Source organism: Semicossyphus pulcher, unplaced genomic scaffold (genome assembly GCF_022749685.1).
Source record: "Semicossyphus pulcher isolate SPU_LCO1_2020_fin unplaced genomic scaffold, fSemPul1.0.p SCAF_3, whole genome shotgun sequence".
NCBI classification, from domain to species: domain Eukaryota; kingdom Metazoa; phylum Chordata; class Actinopteri; order Labriformes; family Labridae; genus Semicossyphus; species Semicossyphus pulcher.
Window position 1 is genome coordinate 34,160,652 of NW_027211704.1, and position 20,187 is coordinate 34,180,838.

General features: G+C 40.7%; 1 protein-coding gene across 2 annotated transcripts; it reads left to right on the top strand.

The window, feature by feature from the left end:
- Positions 1–9,671: 9,671 nt before the first annotated feature.
- Positions 9,672–18,264, top strand: LOC138605925 (deoxyribonuclease-1-like). Of its 2 annotated transcripts, none has more exons than XM_069678384.1 (10): positions 9,672–9,749; positions 9,999–10,085; positions 10,190–10,284; positions 11,398–11,484; positions 13,386–13,498; positions 14,605–14,717; positions 16,587–16,741; positions 16,828–16,924; positions 17,047–17,173; positions 17,400–18,264. In XM_069678384.1, the coding sequence occupies exons 2-10, from the start codon at positions 10,005–10,007 to the stop codon at positions 17,519–17,521; spliced, it is 990 nt and encodes a 329-aa protein (XP_069534485.1). In that variant the 5' UTR covers positions 9,672–9,749; positions 9,999–10,004; the 3' UTR covers positions 17,522–18,264. The 2 variants fall into 2 exon arrangements, with proteins under 2 accessions (XP_069534485.1, XP_069534486.1); XM_069678385.1 differs by having other exon boundaries at positions 17,366–17,417.
- Positions 18,265–20,187: the final 1,923 nt, after the last annotated feature.

Sequence of the window (20,187 nt, forward strand, 5' to 3'; positions counted from 1 at the left end):
AAAAGTTACACATTATATTTTACACATTTTAAATCCCACATCATTACATATTGATGCTTTATCAAACCCCCTCTTGAGCCTCTCACACAGTAGCAACAGGTAGCCTCTGTTACAACATGTTTCACCCTCTGGTGTCGGTTTCAAAGTACCCTTATGTTTCCAAGTATCTCTCTGCCTCGGTTTCAGACCCTCTAGTTGCTCTCTCAGGGCAGCCTTGAGCAAATGTTCCAAGGTAGTCTTTAGCAGCTGATCCAATGAATTGTTTATCTCCTGTTTTACTTCAAGGAATCTTTGGTTTGACACACAACTGAGGGGTTTTCCGTGTGACGAAGCTGGTTCTCTTTTAACCTGGCTAGATCGCCATGGTAACTTACTCTGCAAAGCTAACCTGGTCGGGCCAGGTTATGTTCAGAGTCTCGGCTTAAAATCGTCTGTAAAGCGTTGCCCTTTCATTAATCATATCCTGATGGTGTTCTCCACTGGTCACATAGATCCTCAGCTGAGGTTGTGTGTATACGGAAACTTCTGGAAGTAAAGTTGCACATGTAAAGACCAGAGACTGTATGAATAAGGTAAAGACAGAACGAAGCTGTGCAGTTACATTAGCACACGCTGCTTGCATCGCATCACAGAGCCTGTGCATTCAGTTAGTGATGAAGATGATATGACCCCCCTCCAGTCTCCCTCTTCTCTGACCTGTTTGCTTCAGGTAAAATAAACACTTTGAATTTCAGCCGATCATCCAGTAAAAGACCGATGACGACACAGCATCTAAAGACGCTGGATTTTATGCTTGGTTCTCATTTCCTGCCATGTCCGTTTTACACGGCTGGTTTTGCAGCTGAAACGCAGCTCACAAAATTGATGAGTCTGTTTATCACAGATTAAATCTAATCAATAAATTAACTGAAAAACTTCCAGTGGTATTATTGGGCCGCGCAGTTGCGCACTATAATGTATTACTTCTCCTCAGAGTCAGCCCCAGCATGGGTAGACATCTAATCATTTTCACTTACACCTAAACTAACACTTAACGCATACATGTACTCTGCAAGTATTTAAAAGCTTAGGGAACAAACAACTAACCCATTTGTGTTGAATATGATCAATGTTTGGTACAATGTTAGAGATCTCTTTAAACCAGGTAAAGCGGACCAAGGCTTTCGTCTGTGGGCCACAAAAGGTCTTACTAAAATAGGAGATATGTTTCAAGACGAAAATTTGATGTCATTTGAACAGCTACGCACTCAATATGATCTTTTGAATAACCACTTTTTCAAATATTTGCAGGTAAGAAGCTTTATAACCGCTTCCCATAATCAGTTATTAACTCCTCCACCTCTTTCTGAAATGGAACGTTTGATCTCTGGGAATTGTCATAGCAAAGGGCGTATTTCAATGTTGTATGATATGTTGGTTTCTAACTCACCTGAATCCTCTACTGACCGGCTTGAAGCCTGGAAGAAAGATATTCAGGAGGATATCTCCTTGGATGACTGGGGTGTGATATGTACTAACGCACATAGACAAACGGCAAACACAAGATTAAGATTACTACAATATAATTGGCTGATGCGATCCTACTTAACTCCTGCCAAATTACTTCAGTTCAATAATAATATTCCAGATATTTGTGTTAAGTGCGAACAGTTTAAAGGCACACTATTTCACTGCATGTGGGAACTTCTTGGTGTGAGATTTCACAAATAATACATAAAATGTTAGCTGTAAAGCTACCCCTTGATCCTAACATGTTTATTTTAGGGCTGTATCCTCCCACCCTAGTCATTTCAAGAAATAAACTCATTCTTATGAATACGTGTTTTCTCCAAGCAAAACCTTCAATTGCCTTATCCTGGAAGAATACTCAAAGGCCACAGGTGGGCCAGTGGCTTAGAGAAATGAGTCATTGTTACGCTATGGAGAAGATAACTTATATCCTGAAAAGGAAAGGTGAAACCTTTGAAAAAATGTGGGGCCCTTTCACCCATCTACTGGGGAATGTTAGTGTGTCAGGTCTGCTACAAAGGAATGTCACTGTGAAGATGAGAGATGAGGTGATCTGGTCAACAGCTGTGGGGGACTGCACATGATCATTGACTTTTCGTTCCCTTTGCTCTCCCCCAGATATGGCAAAGAATTTGAATTTTTGATAAACAATGAACAATAGGAGGGGACTTCCGGGTGGTGGACCAGAATGGCGGCTTGATTTGATAGCTCCACACAGCTTTGCAGAATTTAATATAAACCCCCCAGTTATATTTACTAGTTCAGCAGTAAACATGTCAAAAACGGCGTCGAACAGGGAGAGTGACATTTTCACACGTGCAAAAGGTCCGCAAAAGCAGAAAACTGAGCCAACAACCGTGAACGAGCGGCAGACTAGCATGGACCAAGCTAGCATAGCCGCCGTGCTAACAGAGCTAAAGACACTTCGTGCGGAGTTTAGCGGCTTCGGTTCCAAACTGGACGGAATAGACGGACGTCTCTGTAAGATGGCCAACTCTGTGGAGGCTCTAGAAAACAACATGAATGAGGTGAAGCGGGACGTAGCATCCAATATAGCACGGATGGAGGAGGCCGAAACACGCATTATGTTGACAGAAGAGAAGTCGGAGACACACACGGCGGACCTGAGTAAAGCTTCACAACGGATCACATACCTTGAGTCCAAAGTAGAAGATTTGGAAAATCGCAGCCGCAGGAAAAATCTACGAATGTTTGGACTCAGAGAGGGAGAAGAGGGAAGCCGACAACTGTTGGATTACATGCAAGAGATGTTACCGGGCTGGCTGGGTACTGATAAATCCATCGCACTGGAAAGGGTTCACCGTACACTGGGTCCAGCAAAACCGAACCAAGACAGAGCAGTCCTCATACGATTTCTGAAGTTCCAGGACCGGGAATTTGTTTTCCGCTGCTCTAAAGTGCGTGACATCAAACATAATGGAAACAAACTGTCCTTCGCCCAAGACTTCTCCGCTGAGACAATGAGACAGAGATGGGAATTCAACACTGTCAAGAAGCTGTTAATGGACGCCGGCTCCTTCCGAGGGTTTCAACAAAATCCATGCAGAATAAGAGTACTCCATAACGGCAAGATTCACCTCTTCTCGTCGCCGGAGGATGCGGAGAAATTTCATCGCGGACTTTGAAGAGACGGCATGGGTTTGTTTACAAACAGAGAATCGGCTGATTCCCTTTGACAGTGACTAAATAAGGTCGGTAGTTATCCGCCCTGACTCTTATTTTCAACAGGATGTCAAACCGACTATTTTCTTTTAGAGATACAGTACACAAGGGTACTTTAATTTAACTGTTATTTCCAAGACTCTTTACTTTAAACTTTATGGACGCTAACGTAAACGGATCACGTGGGTTTGTTTACATGCCGAGTTAATCAGCTGATGCCGGTTGAAAGGTCATTACCGTAAATATTGTAGAAAAAGGCTAGCGAAGTCTGGACTGTATTTCCCGTCCAAGGTTACCGTAAATATGGTATAAAAGACCCAGAAGTTTTATGTTTATTGTTACTGGTTTGATGCCCACCATATAGGTGACAACTTATTATAATTTTTAGGCACAGCGCTCGAAAGGAAAACACGTTTTCTTTAAAATCCAATTATTTTGTTTCTATTCTTATTTTACAAGGAAAAGGGAAACGTTTTGGTTAATCTAATTTGACTACAGGACATAACATTTTTGATTCATGTTGTTAATATTATCATTACTAAGCTATTCTACTCTCTTTGTTAGACATGTTTAGTTGCAAAAATCATCCAGCTAGGGGTATTGTTTGTAATTCTTTAACTGCATAGTTTGTGGACGTCGTTGATGGTTTGCCAGGTATAGGTTTACCAGTGGAGCTGCTCCTCAGTTATGAGGATCAGCATGAAGTCCCTCAAATTTTACAGATTTTGGAGGGAGATGAAGGAGGAGAGGGGACTAGAAGAGTTCCAAGTTCATATTGTTGCGGGAGGATGCTGTTCAAGCCTCCCCAGACATGTGTGTATGTTTTTGTTTGTTTGTTTATTTTTGTTTTTCCTTTTGCAGCAGCCTTTTATTTATTTTATTTTACATAGATGAGTATGTATCATAACTGTAATTCCTCTAACATAAAAATAACCAGCTGGAATGTAAGGGGGCTTCGGAAAATAACAAAATTAAAACAGGTTATGAGTAGGATTAGACATCTTAAATCTAAAATCATATTTTTACAGGAAACCCACCTAACAACTGCAGACTTAAAGCGTGTACAGAGCAGATGGCCTGGCCAAGTAATATATGCATGTTATAATAATTATGCAAGGGGAGTGCTTATCCTTATCCACCGGACAATACCATTGCAGATTGTCAAAACTATCCGAGACCCAGGTGGAAGATATGTTATTGTCCAATGCAATATCCTATCAATGACATGGAACCTAGTGAGCATTTATGGGCCCAATGAAGATAACCCCAGTTTCTTTAGGAATATTTTGCTTGACTTGTCTACCATGAATGGATTTTTTATTTTAGGAGGGGACTTCAATTGTGCTTTAAATCCAACAATAGATCGTTCAACGGGCCGCGACACGGGTAAAACTCAAACTAGAGAAACATTGAAGCAGGTGATGGAGGACCTAAATCTAGTTGATGTCTGGAGAGAACGTAATCCTGATAAAAATCATTACTCCTGTTATTCAAGTACATATAAATCACATTCCCGTATTGATTATTTCATTATTTCCAGGGAACTCTTATCCAAGGTTAGTGAATGTTGGTATAATGGTATCGTGATAAGTGACCATGCTGCTGTATCACTCAAAATACAAGTTGACAAAATTATCCATAACCCACCTAATTGGAGGTTACAGGCGAGATGGCTGCAAGATCAAGCTTTTGTTGACACTATTGGCTCTAAAATTAACAACTACTTTGAACTGAATTCTGACGAAACTAGTGCTTGTATCAGATGGGAAGCATTTAAAGCATTCATCAGGGGAGAGATAATTAGTTACACCAGCTATAAAACAAAACACTATAAAATGGAAATGGAAAATTTGGAAAATCAAATCAAAATATTGGAAAATGACCTGTATGCAAAAGATGATAATTTAAAACAAAAAGAAATTATTATATTGAGAGCTAAATACAATAAAATGTCCACAGATAAAACCGCCAAAAGCTTAATGTGGTTGAAACAGGCCTATCATGATCAAGGAGAAAAGGCTGGCAAACTTTTAGCCTGGAGAATCAAAAAACAACAAACTGACCGAGCAATAAATAGTATTAGGACACCGCAAGGGAATCTAACAATAGACCCGCAAGAAATAAATACATGCTTCAAGGATTTTTATGAATCCTTATATAGATCAGAATGCAACCAAGACTCGGATGCGCAGAAAACATTTCTTGATCACCTTCAATTTCAGTCACTATCTGATGACATAAAAAATGAATTGGATAGGAACATAACAACCGAAGAGATGTCGGAAGCGATCCAAAATATGAATAGTGGTAAGGCACCTGGGCCTGATGGGTTGCCTATAGAATTTTATAAAACATTTAAAACTAAATTAATGGAGCCACTTCTTAACATGTTTCAAGAATGCTTTCAGGAAGGAACTCTTCCACCCACTATGAGACTCGCTATGATAACCCTCATTCAAAAACCAGGCAAACCACCCACAGAATGTACGTCGTTCAGGCCAATCAGCCTGATGTGCTCTGACACTAAAATACTTTGTAAAATGCTAGCAAGAAGATTAGATCCACACCTCCCTAAACTTATACATAATGATCAAAATGGGTTTGTACGAAATCGTCAAGGTTTTCATAATATCAGAAGAGTCCTTAATATATTACATGAAAAAGCTGGTACTAAAGATGCAGCGATACTGTCATTGGATGCCCAACAGGCATTTGACAGAATAGAGTGGCACTACCTTTTTAAATTGCTACCACGATTTGGATTTGGAGAGAGATTCCTTAGATGGATTCATGTTCTCTATAAAAACCCAGTAGCAGAGATTCTGACCAATAGTGTTGTCTCAAAACCATTCAACTTGCAGCGTTCAACCCGACAAGGCTGTCCATTATCACCGATGCTATTCACTTTAGCTATCGAACCTCTCGCTCTGGCTGTCAGGGCCCATGATGGCCTCACGGGCATCCAGATAGGTGAACAAGAGCATAGGATATCTTTGTATGCCGACGACGTCATCCTGTTTCTGACCAGGCTTAAGGATAGTATTCCAAATTTAACCACATTAATTCAACAATTTGGAGAGTTCTCTGGATATAAAATTAATTTCTCTAAATCATCACTATTGTTTTTAAACAAAAATGAACGCCTGACGCCAACTATAAAAACACAGTTTACAAATGCAAAAAATGGTTTTACATATTTAGGCGTTAAAATTACTCCTGAAATCAAAACTGTTGTATCTTCAAATTATGACTCGCTAACAGAAAAAATAACAAAAACATTAGACCGCTTGACAGTAATGCCAATTTCAATGATTGGCCGTATTAATATAATTAAAATGGATATACTGCCAAAGTTCCTGTACCTTTTTCAATCAATCCCACTCCCACTTCCCAAGTGCTTTTTTAACAAAATTAATAGCACTCTTACTAGATTCATTTGGAACAATAAAAAAGCTAGGCTGCGCTTGAAGTTGCTTTACTTGCCGTATGAAAGAGGTGGCCTTCGTCTTCCAAATCTGCTGTGGTATTATTGGTCTGCTCAATTGCACTCTGCTTCATTTTATTTCAGCTCCAATTTTCTTCCAGCTTGGGTAAATATCGAGCAAACAACTACATCAGAGCTACCCCTCAGTTTGTATCTACATTCAGCAGATTTGAAAACACTGAGAAAAAAGACAAAGAATCCCTTTCTTAGAAATGTTATTGACATTTGGTATCGTGTACACCAGCATATTGGAGGCCTCCCTGGCTTATCTCGTTTTTCTCCTATATGGGGAAACAGCGATTTTACACCAGGTAGATGTGATGGTGGTTTCAAGCTTTGGGCAACCAAAGGTGTGCAATGTGTAGGGAATCTGTACAGAAACGGGAAACTACTTACTTTTGAGCAATTATGCAATGAGTATGATATACCAATAAATAATTTTTTCAAATATCTACAATTGAAACATTTCATATCATCAAAAAATAAAGACCTAATGTCTGAGCCACCTTTGACAAACATTGAAAACATAATAGTCAATAATCAGAATAAAAGGGGACTAGTATCTTTGTTTTATGGGACTTTGGTGTTTCATGGAAAGGAATCATCTAAAGACAGATTAGAAGCTTGGAAAGTCGATATTGGAGAGGATATATTAGAAGAAGACTGGGAAATTGCATGCTTAAAGGCACAACAAAATACAATTAATACAAAATTAAAATTGCTCCAATATAAATGGCTAATGCGAACTTATATCACTCCAGTGAAATTGAATAAAATCTATCCTAATATTCCAGATATATGTTGTAAGTGTTTAGAAGAAAAAGGAACATTATTCCATTGTGTTTGGGAGTGCTCAAAGGTGCAGTCGTTCTGGCAGGCAGTGACTGGGACCATTTCCCAGATTGTGAATAAAAATGTTCCCCTGCAAGCCAAACTTTGTATCCTGGGTATATACCCTGAACATTTTGCTGTAAATTCTAAACAATCAGTATTGATTGATTTTGGGCTACTCCAAGCTAGAAGACTAATTGCTCTTTTCTGGAAAAATACGCAAGTGCCCTCAGTAAAGATATGGTTGAAGGAAATTGCAACACACCTTGCATTGGAGAGACTTACATATATTGTTAGAGGGAAAAGAAAACAGTTTCTCAAAGTATGGAAACCTTTTTTGGAATATTTGGAAGATGAGAATGTTACAGTAACTTGAACACCATCACTGCTGCTTTTTCTGTTATTTCTGTTATTTATTTATTTTGTTTTTATTTACTTCTGTTACCACTGTATTATTTGTATTATTATTTTCATTTCCCCCTTTTTGTTTTTCTCTTTTTTTCACGTTTGTTTTGTTGCCTAGTACACTGATGCATTATTTATAATTGCTTTGGTCATTGTTATTTGTAAGTGTCCTATATGTAAAAAACGCAATAAAATATTGTTTAAAAAAAAACAAAACAATGAACAATAAGCAAATAAATTTACATTTAAAAATGAATAACTGGAACAGATCCATTCTGCCGGTGATCGTCTGTGGTCCGTTTTAAAGTACCTCTAGTGATGTGATTATGTGCGTTGTCTGGGAAATTGTTGTCCATGCCCCAAAGTTGTTGTTTTTTTGGTTTTTAATTTAATTTGATTTATTTTTGTCTGTTTGTTTCTTCATCTTCATTTCCAGTTTTTATGTTTTTGTCGTTATTATTATTCTTATTTGTTGTTTTGTCCTTTCTATGCCTATTATTTACGCTGTTGATATTAAGTTTGTGTAAGGTATATATTATGTATAGGATATGTCTTATAACTATGTTGTTAAAAGGAAATAAACATATTGTTTAAAAAAAATAAAAAATAAATTTGAATTCTATTTGTCCAAATACTAAAGTTATTTCCATTTGTCATGAAGTGAAAGTATCCGACCCAACAGTTCCTGACTATACTACTGAAATCATGTGTATCACTGTTACACTTTAAAGAGTGGTGTCATGCTGTTTCACATTTAAAGACACATATATAATGTTACAGTGTTGGATGTTCTCACTAAACGTGGGTGAAGCTTCAGATCTGTAGGTAAAAGTATGTTGGAGTCATCCCCAGGCTGCTCAGCTCAGTCTGCAGGCTGCTGTGAACGCCAGGTGTGTGACGTCACAAAGTGCAGCCTCAGCAGGCTTCGGAGAGCTGGCCAATCAGAAGAAAGCAGGCTTGTAGGGGCGGGGTTTCTTAAAGGGACAGAGCTAACTGAGTGGTTTCAGGCAGAGGCCGTACGAGGGCCTGCAGAGAGCTCCAGTGTGAGAAACATGAGGAGGTTTTTAAACTGTGAATTATGCTAAGCTACTCCAAGCTTGAAATTAGCATAAAACCCCTCCTTTACGAGTTGTACTATGTTGTTAGATTAGAAATAAACGGGAGGCACTGAGAATAAATACATGAATTGCTCTCTTGCCTTTTTGCAGCAGCAGCTTTTACTGTGATAACTTTTATATATTCATCATCTCATTAAACAATCTGAAGCAGACGGACGATCAGACAGAGAAAGTTCATAACCACCTTAATGACACCTGTTCTCTCTCTCAGTGGGCCTTCAGGCTTTGTAAACTCAGCTTACTTATATAAAGCCGGGGTATGTTAAACTTCCTGACAGCGCTCTGTACTCAGCACACAGACTTGATGTCAGTCGAGATCTTCTCATGTAACTCCTAGAAAGACACTTGTTTGTGAAGGAGTAGATGTAAATGTGTGATATGTAATCTCTGTACAAATGACTGAGCTGTGGGACGTCTGTGGTCTGTGACACAGCAGCTCTTACAGACAGGAAGCATTTAATGGCCCTGATAATACGGAGACTGTTGGTTAGGTTTGCATGCGCTTGCTGTGTGTGTGTGTGTGTGTGTGTGTGTGTGTGTGTGTGTGTGTGTGTGTGTGTGTGAGAATAGGCTTTGTGGTGATTAGAGACACTTCCTGACTCTCAGAGGTTTGACAGTTGTTCCGTTTTCTGCGGAGCTCATCTCAGTCTGTCTGCTGGTACAGTACAAACTGCTTCCACTTGCCTGCTTGTTTTTGTTTGCTGATTTCAGCCTGAGAGGTGAGTGATCGTTCTGTTTGTTTCACTTTCCTACATTACTGAACTTAAGAACTCCTCTAAAGTCCTGAAACATAACTTTCTACTTTTAGAGGACAGAAAATGTTTTTGTTTGAGACTGCAAAATGAAACTAAAGGACTTTAATGTCGATGCAGAATGGTGCAAACCAAATATCCACAACTACATTTTATGACATCACTGGTTGTCATGCAAGTCGCAACAATAAAAAAACATTTGTGATATTGGGATAGGTCAAAATGAAGGTAGCAGCGTTTAATGCCAAAAACCTGGGATGGAAGAAAGTCACAGATAAGACTGTCGTCCACTACCTCACCAAGGTAACTCCTTTATAATGACTTTATCATAGATCACAAATAACAGCACTGCATATAAACAGATGTGAAGCATTACAAGCATGTTGTGTTGGCTGTGTCTCTTACAGATCATGTCTCAGTACAGTGTGGTGGTGATACTGGAGGTGATGGATAAGAGCGGCAAGGCCATGGAGAAGCTACTTCGAGAACTCAACAGCACTGTGTGAGTTCTCTGCACTACAAAAACATGTTATTAAGACAATTCTGAAAGAGGGGGAAACTCTTTTATAGCATGTTCAACTTTTAAATATTGTCCCCAATTTAAAACTCAACTCATGCTGCCTTTTTTCCTGGTGAGAACGGGTTAAAATATTGGCCTTTAGTTTTCTAGATGCCTTGCTTTAGCACCACCACCTTCCACGACTGCATGTATGAAGCTCAACCTGACTACGCCCCTAATGCTGCATCACTTTAAGACCCAAACAGTTTTTTGTACCAGGCTGTAAACATGTTTATTTCTGCTGTAAAGTTTAACATGGGGCTCTATGGGGACTGACTCACTGCTGGAGACAGCCTCGAGTGGACACCAGAGGAACTGCAGCTGTTGGTACTCACTGCCATGGCTTCATTTTTAAACAGTAAAGGTTGCCGCTTGGGTTTTAGCCATGTTAAAGGAATGAGACGCATCTCAACAACTACAGGATGGTTTAAGCGTTGGGAGTGCAGGCTGCAGGGGAAGGACCCAAATGCAGGCGGAAACAGGCAAACAGTTGCAAGAAAGGCAGGTCCAGGTTCAAGTGAACAAAAAAGGCAAAACACAAAGCAAGACAACAACGATGCACAGAAACAAAGATGAACTGACAAACAAACAAAGGAGATAATCCAGTTTATATCAGGCTCATGAGGGAAGTGGAAGCGAGCCGGTAAGGTCAGACAACAGCAGGACTGAGGACTGATGCAGCCATAATATTTTGTTCAGACATTCATGCTCCTGAGAGGCTGTATTACTTTGAACATCCTCTGACGGTTCATGTGGTTTTGGCTAAAATGTCTCAACGTCTGTTGGATGGACAGACACAAGATTCGGTACAAACAGTCGTGTTCCCCTAAGAATGAATTGTAAAAATGCTGTTGTTCCTCTTCAGCCCCATGATCACTTCAGAATTAAAACTTTCACAAGATTTCGGTTTATGACTAAATGAGTACAAAACTATTGATTTTCCAGTTGCCTCATTTACTCCGGACAGCTAGCATTGCTGTTTGAGCTGTTCTTTGGCTCAGCTGCTTGTTGCAAAAAAATGATTACACAACTAAAAAACTTTTCTGTCTCCTTCAGCTCCAACCAGAAACGTCCCTTCTCCATGACCGCCAGTGCCCAGCTGGGACGAAACACCTACAAGGAGCAGTTTGTCTGTTTCTACAGGTAGGGAGACCTTGTCTAACGGGGTCAGTAAGTCATTAAAGTTTATTAGGTATGCAACCTTTTACAGAGCAAGGTCACAAAGTGCACAAATTGGTAAAAACAAAATAAAGAACACAACAGAATTTTACAGTACAAAGAAAAACAAACCATTCTCTGTCGACCTGAAAGCAAACAAACTCAGTGACAGCAAAAGGTCAAAGCCAGTTTGCATGAATCCAGCTGCTTTTTAAAGGCTTCCACAGAGACCGCAGAGCGTACATGAAGGAGGCGTTGGAGCTGCCATCGCAAAGGCATGATCGGCTTTTGTTCTGATTTGGGTGTGAGAGACAACATGTAGATGAGACCTCTCTAGTAATGTAAGGATAGACCGGGTCAGACACAAACACAGGTGCCCGATAATGAAACCTTAATTTGATGGACAGCCAGGGCAAGGAAGATTAGAGGTCAACAGCCTCACGGCAGCGTTCTGGACCGATTGTTGACCTTCCAGAGACGTCTGACTCGGGCAGGTGGAAAGGGATTTGCTGTCGGCTGAGGTCTGCACTCATATTAAAGGAGTCGCTCACTGTCAGGTTGAATTGTTGTGATGTCCATGTGTCGGTTCTGCGTGCAGTTTGAGGCAGTGTTGTAGTACTTGTGACTCGACTTGGACTCGAGCAGTGATGACTCGGACTTGGACTCTGACTCGAGCATTGACACATTCAGACTCGGAAGACGGAGAGGAGGACTCGGAGTTATTTATTGATAAGGACTGTTTTATTGTTTTGAATCATTGATTGAGTTTGGAGTGAGGGCTGTGGATTACTCGCCGTCTTTGTGAGTGCACAAGAAGAATATCTGCATTCTTGGATGATGTGTGATGTTAATAAAACCAAAGGTTAATGTACTGCTGTTACTGTCACACTGTAAAATGTGTCGTAGCGCGGACTGCAGGCATGTCACTGTGGATTGGACTAACAGGGTCTTTAAAATGAAAGCTTCTGTTGATAGCAGGTGGGTTGCAGGTGTATTTGTAACACCTGCAGTGATCACACCGCAGCTGAAACGAGGAGTGCGTCTCCCCGGCGTGGTGCGCATTCACACACGACACACAGCGCTATGACTTTATTGATTATTTAAATCTCTAGACACGCAGACCGATCAGTCAGTATCTAATTATAATTACATGAAATGTGTTTTCTAACATCCTAAAGGTCGCACAGTCAGTCGAGGTCACAGTGAAACAGTTTGGAGTGAAGCGACGGTCCTCCGTATAAATCCTGAGCTCCATCGGAGCCGTCTTCAGAATGTTATGTTAGATGCTCAAAGTTGATCCAGTTCTCTCTGACTTTCTGTCCCGCCAGTTTATAACAGTTGAATCAGTTTTTCGTTCTGCTGCTTAAATGTCTCAGATATTTGCAGCACACATGGAAACAATTATAACTGCTGTAAACAGCTTCTCTTTGAAAGTAAATAGTTGAAGAAGACATTCGTACATCAATACAATAAAGAAATCACCTGAAAGCTGCTCAACATCATTTATAATCATTCATTGCTCATCTGGCTCCGTGTTCAACAACACCTCCCCCTCTAAGACCCGAGTACAGTGTAAACACGAGGGTCACAGGTGATAGAGCGTCAGAGCTCAGCTTAGTTTGATCACAGTTAAACTTAAAAGACTCAGACTCGATTAATGGGGACTCGACTTGGACTCAAGGTTTGGTGACTCGACTACAACTCTGGTTTGAGGCATATGCAGTGGATTCAGCAAGAGAGTTCACACCACAGACTACGTCCTGGTTGTTGAGAAGATGACTGAACTGTAAGCTTTTATCTCCATAGATCAACCTAACTTGGTCTCTTCATGTAGCATTCATTCAAACACATGAACTTCTTATTAAACCAGTGTGTTTGTGTCTCAGGGAGGACGAGGTGGCGCTAGAAGCCTGTCACCAGTATGAAGATAACCAAGCTGGAGATGTTGATGCCTTCGCTAGAGAGCCGTTCATCCTGCGCTTCAGCTGTCCAACTACAGGTAGGTGCTGTGTACTGTAGTTTTCTATCAGTATTATTATTATTTATTTAGCATAAACAATGTTTCTGCATTTGATGTGATGATGAGAGCCAGCAGCTCAAAGCCTGAGGCCATGCTCCAATGATGCTCCAATGATGCTCCAATGATGCTTCAATGCTGGAAACAGTGGATCGCTCTCCCTCCTGCTTGGTGCGTTGCTGTCCAAAGCTAAGGAGTCCAGCAGTCGGGATCTTGTTATGATTATTGGGAAAATGGAGCCTGAGATGAATAGATGGATTGGTGTAATGACAGCAGTAATGCGGGCATTGTACTGGACAATTGTGGTTAAGAGTGTACTGAACTACAAGCCAAAGCTCTCAATTTACCGGTTACTCTACGTTCCAGTCCTCACTTACAGTCCCGAGCTTTCTGTAGAAACCCAAAACGGATACAAGGACACAAGTGGCTGATTGTGTTTACTTGTGAGGGTTGTTGAGCTCAGCGTTAAAGTGATGATCTCAAAGTTCTAAGTTTCGTTCTACTTGGCTGCAGCTAATACATGAAAACGTCCCACATAACCAGACATCCACAGTTGGCTCCCTTAGTCACGGTTGTAACTCTTGATTTTCCTCGCTGACGGACACTTTCCACGTGAGTGTGATCTACGTTCAAGTCCTCATCTATGATCATGAGCTTTGGGTAGTGACCTACGAATTTAGAGGGTACAATCGACCAAAAGTAGTAAGTTCTGCAGGGAGGCTGCGTTCAGGCTAAGAGATAAGATGAGGAGCTGTGACTTCAGTGAAAGCTCTGATCAGATGCACTGCTCTTTCAGGTCTTAAGGTGTCAGCTGAGACGGTTCTAGCATCAGATTTGGAGGTTTTTCTGGGCGTATCCAAGTAGAATGAGTAAACACAGAACTCACTGGATAGATTATTTACGTCATCTATCCTACGAACACTTCAGGGTCCCTCAGGAGGAGCTGGCACTGTCCAGGGGAGAGAGATGACAGGAGTTCCTTGCTCAGCAAACAAGCATGAGCGAAAGAGAGTGAGTGGACAGATGGATGGATGGATGGATGAATGGATGGATGCACATGTTTATGTTTCTGTACCTGTGTATTCCAGTTGTGAAAGACCTGGTTCTGGTCCCAGTCCACACCAAGCCAAAGGACTCACAGAAGGAGCTGGACGAGCTGCACGACGTGGTCAATGCTGTCAGGAGGAAGTGGAGAACTAATGTAGGTTTGACGGTGAAGGTTTTTTTTCCCCTGAAATTCAAATCAGTTTTGTCTCATTTTATTGACAATGAAAAGATTTTTATCCTGGTGTTTGAAAATGTTGAAGGTATTTTAACATAAAAAACGTTCTCAAATAAAATGTTGGGAATTTGATTTTATGAATCAAAACTGAACTCAATGAAAGTTGGCATTTTTTACTCTGTATTCATGAATTGCCAATTTGTCGAATTCCTGGGAAGCTCACATGGCAAACCTTTGGTGCACCTGGAGATGGATGAGTTGGATGAATTGAGAAAGAACTTTAATTGAAGGTCTCCTGGAGGCTTTGTGAGCGACCACTTACTTTTCTCCAAAGGACCATGGGTTCATTTGTAATCTGCTGTTACTGAAAAAGGGAACACCAGGTCACACAGCTTTGTTCTGCTGCCCTCTGTGGTTTAAAAGGTTAAGTCTATTTCACCTCTGACCACAACCAGCAGCAGAACATCTCCACCAAAAAATTATTGTATAGGTTACCTGTGTAACAGCTGCTTACCACCAAGCAGGAACCTCCGGTGTTGAAAAATGAAGCCAATGTGGAAGTGCAAAAAACTGCAGTTCCTCAAGTGGCCACTTGAGGCTCCAGAAAACAAGAAATAACATTACAGCAGAAATAAACATGTTTACAGCCTGGTACAAAAAACAGTTTTGTTTGTAGCTAATTTTATTGTTCAAGATAACTGTACGGGGGGGGAATTTTTTTATAACACACCCGTTTAATTTATATTAAGCCTTAAATTATAGGGGCCGGCTCACTTGATTGACAGGTGGATCCTGCTGGCTGTCTGCTGGACGTCAACACAGACACAGACACTGAGCTTAACTTCACCTGTTTGTGTTGTTGGAGACTTTTGGGGATTTTTTCATTCAAAGTTTGGACAAATAATCTCTCTGTGGGATTTATGGAACTTTATCAAAAGGGCCTTTTAGTAAAAGCTTGCCTGTTTGTGAAGCACTTAGGTCCCCTCTTGTTTCAAAGGTCCCCTATTGTGGAAAACATGTTTCTCCTTGCCCAGACATATACTGTATACTTTAGTCATCCTGCAGCCTAGCTAACCTAAGACTGTGGAAAGCGAAAGCCTCTGGGTTGTTTCCATAGCCCGCCTAGTGGACTTTGCTCCTGTTGTTCTGTAATAACAGGAGGCATTTGCATAATGCACACATCCACGGTGGATAACTCCCACTCCCCTGACAGCCGCCATTGTTGTACTTCGCTACTGTAGACTCGGAGATGTCGAAGATTTGTCCTATACGTCTAGCCACATTATGCGTCTACGTCTTGCCGCTAGGCGAGATATTACGAACACATTGAAATTTCCACCTACCACTCATTAACACTGACCAGCTGCTTCCTCCTGGTCGGGGTCAGCTTCAGGATCAAACATGTACGCTCTTACTACATTTGATCCCGCGAGTGGTTCTCCTGGAGTGGCTGCCACGTTTGTGTTATGGTTTTCTGCAGCTGCAATCTCCACCGGAACCCAAGCGATCAGGCAGCCAATCAGAGCAGTGCCTCACTAACATAGCATTAACACACTCAAAACAGTGCACAGTTAATGCAGGCAGACACTGGGAGGAGGGAGAGGTCTCTGAGAGCCAGGATGCGTGTTTTTTAGAACAGAATTCATAACCTTGTTTTAAAGACCCACTGGACGTGTTTTAAACAGCTAAAAGTAGCATAACATGGGACCTTTAAATATAGATATACATTATAAACCACGAGGTCAGCAAAAACGACATTTTTCAGAGGGTGTGAAGTAACTATTTTATAGTTATTTAGTTTAGTTTTTGCTCAGATTGTTACAGTAACTGTTTTTATATCTTTTGCAGAAAATAATGATTTTAGGGGACTTTAATGCAGACGGACGTTATCTCTCCAAGAAGAAGAAGAAGAAGATCAGAATCTGCTCGGCTCCCTACCATTGGCTCATAGATGATGATGTTGACACTACTTCTAGTAACTGCAACGACCACACCTACGACAGGTACAACACATCTAAAGAACTGGCTCTTTGTCTTGTTTAATTATCTCATTACTTTAAGACACCATGGCTTATTTGAATGTTAACAGGATCGTGGTGTTCGGACAGACGGTGCTGAATGCCATCGTTCCCGGCTCTGCCAAGTCTTTCAACTTCCAGAGAGAGTTTAACCTGACTGATGAAGAAGTAAGACAGACGCATGTTTGAGTTCATCAGCAGCGTTTCAAACCTTCTCATCACTGACATGTTACTGTATCTTAAACAGGAACACCTGGGTCATTTAAAATATGACTTTATTTCTTTCAAAGGCTCTCAGTATCAGCGATCACTACCCTGTGGAGGTGGAGCTGAAGACCAAGCAGAAACACAAAGGAGTGACGGCTCAGCGCCGAACAACAAAGACGACGCCCACCAAGGGACGAAACCAAAAGAAAGGTAGCTTTAATTTAACGACATCAGCGGTGCAAGTCCACGTTAAACAGAAGCTACATTTTAGCTTTAGTAAACTGGTTTACATTCATAACAGCTCGCTAAGGAAACACTGTGTACTTAAAAGCTTGTTTAGAAACGTATTGGTTTGAACCTGTCCTATACAATGTACTTCTCTGGGTCAAACACACATTTCAGTTTGGTTCTGCTGATGTGAACTGAACACTTACAGAACCCATGATGAAGAGAAAGAAGGCAGAGCCGGCTGGAATACAGAAGAAGAAGAAGACAACAAAAAGGAAGAGAGGACCGTCATCTCAGACACCTGCAAAGAGGAGACGTTTGGACAAATGATGAACAGAAAGACTTGTTGTATTCTATTCAATGATTCTTAATGTTGGAATTGCAGCCTGAATTGCCTTAACATAATGTTATGTGGATGGAGTTGAAGCTTGCTGGTTAATTAAATCTCCATCGCTGTGTTGCGAAAGTACTTCATATTTAGCTGTCCTAAAAAATGTGAAAAAAATTTTTTTCCCCACAAACAGCACAATAACAGTCAGTGGGTCTTATTCTTTGTCCTCACAATGCTTTGGGCAGTTATCTTCAGGTCCGGCTCTCAGACCAATAATTTAAGTCTTTTCTTCCGGCTCATCTCACCGTTTTAATTGACTGGATTTAACAAGATTAAAGTAAATAAAATGTCTATATTTTTATGTTATTATTAGAGTGTGTGCAACATGTAGAGATTTAGTTATTGTGGTAAACATTTATCAAATATGATTTTGAGCCCCACACTGGGCTTTAGTGGAAGTGAAAACAGCATGTGCTTTTAGATGGGCGAGTAGATTCCTCACATTAATACAAAAATAAATAATGACTTTGTTCACTATAACTAAGTTGTTGATGCGATGTTTCTTTTATTTGGGATTTAGAGCAGAATTTAATAAATTCATCGGCTCATTCCAGAATTATGGGTCCATTTCAAGCCAAGAAAATGTAAAATGTAAAAAAGGATTGACTTCAGTTAAACTGTTATTATTCTCATAGATTACACTTTAAATGTAACTGTTCATATGTAAGGGATAATATATAGTGAGCAGGTTGAGAATGTCAGTAATTAAATTGTTCCTTGATTGTAACTTGAAATTTTGTAATTGTACTTTTTGTTTTACCTGCAAGGGTCTTCAAGAAAAGAAGGATTTGCAAGATATTCCTGAGCCACATGGCATTTCTGACCTTCAGTCGGCCAGTCGGAAATTTCTGGTCCACGTACAACGGCTGGCCAGTGAGTGGCAGTGTATGGGATGACTTACTAACGTCCACTGAAGAGGCCGATGTGAGACCATGGGTCTTTGTCATGACGGGAATTTGTGCATCCTGCGTCCCTCACTTGTGTCGTTTCCTCGCCTCGTGTCTTAGCTCCTCCCCGCGAACAATTAAATGACAGATGTGAGGAAGAGACGTGAGGACACAGGAGGCAAATTTGCCAAATGACAAATCCTTGGGTCAATAGTGTCACCGTTAGGCGACGTATTTTACTGATGACGTGCTGCTCAGCTGTATCAGCTGTCTAACCGATCTTTAGGAACGTTCACACTCACCTACTCCGTCAATCTCGGAGCCATCGGCTTTCATCGGATATATCCTCTGGAGCTCCGGTTCAGCTTGCATTTAGCGATAAGGACCTCCAGCCAAGACCTCCTTTTCCACGTGCTGCATTGTTTACAGTCCAGTCAGCAGCTTGAGAAGCGACCGTGTGTTCAGATCAAAGTGAAATTCTCCCCTCCAGATACGTCTGCAAAATAAACGCTTCATCTCTCAGTTCGTCCCATCCAGGGCCGGCCCAAACCTTTTGGGGGCCCTAAGCAGAATTTGATTTGGGGGCCCCCCTCCCACCACCGCGGAGTCACCTGCGCTTGACAATTATTGACACAAATGTCACACTATAACTTTACATTATAAATTGTATTACTACAGTGACGGATTATGAACTACTGTCCCCCTGGGCACAGATGCATAAGGACCCCCCCACCGCCCCCATGTTTTGGGGCTCCTGGCCCCTCTAGACCTCTGGCCCCCTGGGCTTGGTAGACCCCTGTATTAATATAGTTGTTATTTACACCAAACCAGTCACCTTTTAACCTTAGAGGGTACTAAAATCACAAATTTATTTTAAACTTTCATATTCAAAGTGAAGTACTAAGTGTGGTTTACTGAACTCGAATTGAAAAATGACAAAATACAACAGCAGAGATTGCATTTGTTGTAAACAAGTAAACCAGTTTAATGACTTGTTTTTCAAATTACAATGAATTAAATTAGCAATCTTCAAGTACAAAATAAAACCAAAACAGACAAACATTAATATAATCAAAAATAAAATGTTCCAAAAAGAATAGATACTTAAATAATAAAAGTGCCTCAGTATTCCACTTTTGCTTTTAAAACTTTTAACTTTGACTTTACTCTTTTATCAACTAAAAACAAACTGTCACAAAACATATAAATTATTTGCTAAAATAATGACAAAACTGAGAAATCAGAAACATAATAACATCAAGGGTTCAACAATGACAATTATTGTTGAAAACAGTTGAGAAATAATCATATTTTCACAGTCTCAATACAGTGTAACTGTCCTCAAAATCTTTCCTTCCTAGCTTTTCTGGAGGCAAAGTCACTGATGACATCATTGTATGGTATTGCTTGGCCAACTTTGTTATTAATGCTAATAACAGCAAGTCCACTTAGTCTTTCCTGGGCAATTGAGGATCTCAGGTATGTTTTGATCAATTTGAGCTTGGAAAAGCTCCTCTCTGCTGGGGCAACTGTCACAGGCAGAGTGCAGGCTATCCTGAGAGCTACCCAAAGATTTGGGTAAAGCTCACACATCTCATTGTGTGAGAGGTATGTGTCTCTAATAAGACGCTTGAAGTTGACGCAGTGTCTATGCGCGCAAATTGTCTACGCACGCAAGGTGTCTAGTTCATGCTCATGACTCAAACGCTGGCAGACAC

What these genes read in the sequence shown, in the direction of transcription:
- LOC138605925 (XM_069678384.1), top strand. Translation starts at nt 10,005, where the DNA reads ATGAAGGTAGCAGCGTTTAATGCCAAAAACCTGGGATGGAAGAAAGTC. An exon ending in GGAGGAAGTGGAGAACTAAT is followed by an intron (nt 14,718 to 16,586) that starts GTAGGTTTGACG and finishes TATCTTTTGCAG; the next exon opens with AAAATAATGATTTTAGGGGA. An exon ending in AACGACCACACCTACGACAG is followed by an intron (nt 16,742 to 16,827) that starts GTACAACACATC and finishes GAATGTTAACAG; the next exon opens with GATCGTGGTGTTCGGACAGA.